The sequence below is a fragment of the Acomys russatus genome, chromosome 5, assembly GCF_903995435.1.
Source record: "Acomys russatus chromosome 5, mAcoRus1.1, whole genome shotgun sequence".
Taxonomy (NCBI): Eukaryota; Metazoa; Chordata; class Mammalia; order Rodentia; family Muridae; genus Acomys; species Acomys russatus.
Genome location: NC_067141.1, coordinates 33,138,692 through 33,145,062, shown reverse-complemented (window position 1 = coordinate 33,145,062; position 6,371 = coordinate 33,138,692). Strand labels below are relative to the sequence as shown.

The window sequence follows — 6,371 nt, the reverse complement described above, 5'->3', positions numbered from 1 at the left end:
TAATTGCTTTCCTCTTCCACATTTGCTCTCCATGACATGTTTAAGAGGGACTCAGTGGTAGTCATCTCTTCCACTGTACATTGACAGTGGTTTTGTGGCCCAAAAGACCTTAAGAATGCAATGAGCCCACTAGAAAGTAAGTAAGAGATAATTTCAACCTTTGTCATTAGCTCCTTAAGTCTCTGTGACTGGGCGATGCGCCCTGGAACACCCATGGAACAACACGTGCTGAAGGACACGCTATTATTTCTTTCTTTCCCTCATTTCCTTGGATTCCCCTTAGGACAGTTCCTTGGGCTCTTTCCCTCTTGACTCAAACTCTCTGAGCTGTAAAACAAATGCTCAGAAAAATGTAAGTATTATGATGAGATAAGTCATAGTGTTGGATTCTAATTATGTAATATCTTAATGATATGATCTTGAGCTTTGTTGCTCTCTTGTTTGTTCATCAATAAAATGGCAATAATAGGACCATATAGATTTGACTAAAAAGATGTGTATAAAATATGACTCAATGTAAAAGTCAATTATTGAAACTTGAATTAGAAACAGATATTTACTGAGTTTCAGGGGAATTTCATAAGAACAAAACATGTTTGCCTATGTTTCCCAATTTCCCCCACCCAAAGGACATTTTTAATTTTTGCCCTTGGGGATTTTGTAGGAAATCATCATGTTTTCATTTCCATTTAAATAAAGAGCCTTGAGTCATGACTGCTGAGGAGCAAGAGACAAAACTGAACCGTGATATTATGGCAGAGTGCTCATACGCAGGTCCATTAGCCCTGATGGAATGCTCCAAACAGCTCCTTTTGTTCTTGAGCCCCAGAGTCTAGAATGCAAGGCTAGGTGACGCAGGCATAAGAGACGTTCAGCCCCAGCAGATGGAACTTGTCTGATAGGTTCTTTTGAAGCCTCTTTCCTAGAATTCTCACAGAACAGCAGCCCCAGCTTTACCTCAGTGCACCTGAACTTGTTTTTGTTAGGCCAAGATTGTCAAGGGTCTTAATTGACTATATCCACACAACGAAGTCTCCAACCAGTATTTATGCCAGCATTTACACAAATCAGCTCTTGCTTTGCTCATCTGAGAAAAAAGGCGAACTCGTGCAAAACCATCATCACATGAGTAAGTATATTTAGAGCTATTTTCTTTTTTCTCCAGGTTTTCTAAGTTGTGATATGAAAAGCTTCAAGATAATTATGTTGTGAAAAAGAAAACCACACTCAAGTTGTCAGTCTTTCCCCCAGCCCCTCCCAGGGTTAAACTGAATACTGAAAGGTTTGCTGCCCTGTCACCAGAGTGCCTAAAATAGTACTGAAATTAAGCGAGCTGCTGGCTCAGGAGTTTCCTCTGTTGCTGGTGATTTGGGGGGTGGTGTAATCTGTGAAAGTGTCCAATTTAAAGATGGCTTTATTTTTGGTCACATGTAGTCTGTACTGAGAAACTGTGTTAGCATCACACTAAGAATAATTTTCCCCATGTACACACACATATGTATGTATATGCACACAGAAAGAGAGAAAGAAAAGAAAGAAAGAGAAATGATAAATATTTGTGGAGACAGATATAACAGTCCTTCTAATCTGATTGTTACCCTACGTCATATACTAAATTGTCATTACATTACAGGCATGTACAAAAATGTCACACTATATCCCACAAGTATGTACAACTATGTGCCCATTAAAAAAGAAAAAAATAAAAAAACAGTAAACAGAAAGACTCCCAAGGTCCTTAAAAGCAAAATAAAAATTAAAACAAAACACGATTATTCTTTTTAGCAGCATGTCCAAAGCAGAATATATTCATATATTTTCTTATATATCTTAGAAGCTCATTCCAAAAAACTTGGCAAACCTTCCTATACCAACTTCCAGGCCTGAGTCTCGCAAAATGAAAAGCTGCCTAAACTAAGAGATTGCAGACACTGAAACCTTGCTACAGTGTTGTCATTTCATCCATTCTGGGAATGAACTTATTAGCGCATTTAATGTGATTACCAAACTGTGCTAGTGTCTGTATACATGACACTGACCGTGGAGTAGTGAGGCATCCAAGTTATGCACTGCATTTAATACTTGGTATTAAAATGTGTTCAGGTGTGTGTGTGTGTGTGAGAGAGAGAGAGAGAGAGAGAGAGAGAGAGAGAGAGAGAGACAGACAGACAGACAGACAGACAGACAGACAGAGACAGAGACAGAGAGAGATGGGGAACGTGAGGAATTATATAAGTGTTTTTTTCCTAAAACCCTGAGCATTTGTCGGTGGTTTATTTTTATATCGCAGGTTTCACTACATTGGTCTTTTCAAAGTTAACTTGTAGTTCCTTTTTTCCAAACTTACTATATTTCTTGAGGCGGGGATCTCAGTATGTGTCCCTGCTTTGCCTAGAACTCACTAAGTAGTCCAAGCTGGCTTCAAACTCAGAGAGATCCACCAGTCCTGCTTCCCAAGCACTGGGATTAAAGGTGTGTGCCAACATGCCCAACTCCAATTCACTGTTTTTTAAGAAAAAAATATGTGTCTATTTACTAAATTTTTCATATACTTAAACAACGTACTTTGATCATATCCATTAAGTATTATCTCCTTTCAACCCGTCCCGGGAGAATCTCCCGATTACTCTCCCAACTTCATGTCCTCCTTTAATTTTTTTTGATTAGTGATAACCCCTGAGTCCAATTAGTACTTCACATATGCACATGGGTATGTAGCCATCCACTGGGGCACAAGAAACCTATCAGTGGCCAATTCCCCATAGGAGAGGACTCTCTCTCCCTCAGGAACTATAAGCTGCTAGGAATTCATTTGCCAAGAGATTTAAATCCTATTTTCCTTTTAGACTGTTTTATTGCTATGGATATGAAATGTGTTTTCTCCTTCAATGTCATACAGATGTGTATGCCCATTTCATCCTTCAATGACATTGATAGGTATAGTAAGTTTTTACACAGAGTTACTGCAAGAGTTCTTCTTTTCCCTTTTAATTTAAAATACCAACATTAGGACATAGAAAAATCTCATCAATATTTACATTTATTTCCAAGCCATTTATTTGTTCTTTGTACTCAGATCTACTATTCTAAGAATAATAAATTATCAATGTCTATTGAATATATTAGTACCTGAAAGTAAAAGTACTTTATTCATCTTTTAAAAATAATTTGTCCATTGTCACTGACTGTCCCTTTCATCTCAAAGTAAGGCAACTTGGGCGTGGAGTATAGACAATAGGATTTTCCAATAATGCTACTGTTAGTGAATCCTAACTTGAGGTGTATAAAAATTACACTTCTATGATTTTACTTTCATCATTTCTCTCCATCAAAGTCAATCCCATTATGATGTTGCTTGTCCTGTGATCTTTTGTACCCAAAGCCAAGCAACCCAATCAAAATGTCTTCATGACCCAAAGAAACTTCAGCTTCATGAACAGGGGTCTCAATAGCTGTTACCTAGAGCAAGTATGCCTCACTCTCCACAGGGATGATAAGAAAGCTCTCCACTTCTCAAATAACAACAGTAGTAATAATAATGATGATGATAATGATAATAATATTACTGGCATTTCTATTCATAGGCACAGCTGTCATTCATGATTGATCATCAGTTCTCAATGATAACCACTATCTACTGAATGGTACCTATGTACCTGGTTGTGTGCTATGCACTGGCCACCATTTTCAGTCATAGCTGTCCCAGTAAACATTTAATGTAAGGACTTCTATTGTTTTAATTTTTTATTGATCAAACCAAAATAAGTATCTTAGCCACTTAGTTTACTAGAGGGTGTGGATGTTAGGAGCACTCTGCACTCTGAATGCCTCAAGACATCTCATGATGTGTTTCAAGAAGTAACATACACTAACATTGACATAACCTTGGGGACAAATAGTGAAGTATACTCTGAATGCCTCAGACATTCATGATGTGTTTCAAGAAGTAACATACACTAACATTGACATAACCTTGGGGACAAATAGTGAAGTATACTCGCCTCCTTTGGAGCACTTCCTGTGAAGTCTGGGGAGGAAGACTTGTGGCCATGGTCTCACTCTAACAAAACATAACAAAATTATAAGTTGTAGTATTTTTCAGTTTGGAGACCTAAATATATGTATAAAGGTTTCAATTTTTATCATAAATATACTAAATTATTTCACTTCTTTTGTTAGCAGGGTAGATTTTGTTTTCCTTTCTTTTTCAGACAATGTCTCACTATGTAATGTTGGCTGGCCTGGCCCTCACTAAGCAAACTAACTACAGAGATTTGCCTGACTTTGCAGTGCTGGGATTGAAGGCATGAGTAGCCATGTTTGGCACTGTTTCTGTCTTACTGCTTTTAATTCTTTGAAATTTTCACACAATGTGCTTTAATCATGTCCTCCACCTCCCCCAAGTCCTCTCAGATTCTTCCTGACAATTTGAGAAGAAAGGCTGGAGCCCTTCCACAGGAATGTGAAGCATTTCCTCGTTTTCAGGGATCACAGGAGAAAAAGACAGATGGTATGAAGCAGTATGCCATGACTTCACCTTGGTCAACTTTGTACCTTCGTGTCTCCTTCCTGATCTTAGGAACAGCAGGGAAATGATTACAAGGGGAAACAGCACCGAAGTCACCCAGTTCATCCTCCTGGGGTTTGCAGATTTCCCCAGAATCCTAAGCCTGCTCTTTGTCACATTCCTCCTCATCTACATTACCACTCTGGCCTGGAATCTGTCCCTCATTGTTCTAATCAGAATGGACTCTCACCTCCACACGCCCATGTATTTCTTTCTCTGTAACCTGTCCATCATAGACCTTTGCTATGTCACCTGCACTGTCCCAAAAATGCTCTCAGACTTTTTTCAGGAGAAGAAAACTATCAGCTTTGTGGGCTGCATTGCTCAGAATTTCATCTTTTCCACCCTGGGGCTGAGCGAATCTTGCCTCATGACAGCCATGGCCTATGACAGACATGCTGCCATCTGTAACCCTCTGCTCTATTCATCAATCATGTCACCCACCCTTTGCATTCTGATGGTGCTGGCGTCCTATATGTCTGGGCTCACTGCTTCTTTACTTCAGTTGTTTGCTTTGCTTCATCTCCACTTCTGTGGGCCCAGTGTCATCAAGCACTTCTTCTGTGACATGCCACAGTTGCTAATTCTGTCCTGCACAGACACTTTCTTTGTACAAGTCCTGACTGCAATATTAACAATGATCTTTGGATTTGTAAATGTGCTAGTGATCATGATATCCTACGGCTACATCGTCTTGTCCATCCTGAAGATCACGTCAGCTAAGGGCAGGTCCAAGGCCTTCAACACCTGTGCTTCCCACCTGACGGCCGTTTCCCTATTTTACACCTCCAGTATCTTTGTCTATTTGAGTTCCAGCTCTGGTGGCTCCTCCAGCTTTGACAGATTTGCATCTGTCTTCTACACCGTGGTGATTCCCATGTTGAACCCTTTGATATACAGTCTGAGGAACAAGGAAATCAAAGATGCCATGAAGAGGTTGCAGAAAAAGACAATCTGCAGCTAGGGTCACAGAACCTGATGTTTTCAACATATGTGTTCTGTCACAGCCACTGTTGTCCACAATAATAGTTTGAATCATGAAGATTGATGACAAGAAGGTGCCATTTACTTAGTGTTCTGATGGCTTGTTTCTGGCATCTAGAGAAGTCATGGCCAATAACCATATCTGAGCAGCCTGAAGACTCTGCCATTTCTTTCTGTCTTACACTAATCCCAGAAAGGTTGCCTGGGGTTGACATAACGAATTAGATCAAACCATCCGACTTATTTTGATATTTCCAGAATCTGGTCAAGTTTGCTCTAAGAAGACTCGTTGTATTAATTGTCACCAAATAATCAATATTACAGAGATTGGAGGCACCTGAAACACTAGCACATCCCTGTGTATGTTCAACATTCTCCATCTTAATGTCCTGTGTTTCAGAGTCTGATGCAACGCTTGGGGTGGAATAACAAAAACTAGGCAGGTGAGGTGATTCCGTGGGAAAGGCGCCTGTCAGCAGATGTGACACCTTGGGTTCTACCCCAGGGTGCTACAGGGTGAAAGAAGATAACAAACACTGAAAACTAGCATCTGACCTCCAGCATGAATGAGCATGCACACACAGCTTTTAGTTACAAAATCGGACAAAGGTAGGGCTCAACTCTTTTGTGATCAACCACACAAAGGAGTAATCATTTGTGCTTTACTGACCTGTGTACATAGAACCGATTTGGATCCCCCTGGTGTGAAACTGAGCAGGGGAGCCATCCTGCTTGTACACACGGTGCTCTCTGGGCCCTCGTGTAAGGTGTAAGCTCAACCTTCCTGGCCTCCTGGTGTCTCATTTTCGCAGACATAAGC

At 40.1% G+C, this 6,371-nt stretch overlaps 1 protein-coding gene across 1 annotated transcript; it reads left to right on the top strand.

The window, feature by feature from the left end:
* The first annotated feature begins 4,592 nt into the window (after window positions 1–4,592).
* LOC127190036 (olfactory receptor 5AN1-like) lies at window positions 4,593–5,531 on the top strand. The gene has a single exon (XM_051147086.1). The coding sequence runs from the start codon at window positions 4,593–4,595 to the stop codon at window positions 5,529–5,531; it is 939 nt and encodes a 312-aa protein (XP_051003043.1).
* The last annotated feature ends 840 nt before the right edge of the window (window positions 5,532–6,371 follow it).

Excerpts from the sequence above, each read along its gene's own strand:
- LOC127190036 (XM_051147086.1), top strand. The coding sequence starts at position 4,593 with ATGATTACAAGGGGAAACAGCACCGAAGTCACCCAGTTCATCCTCCTG.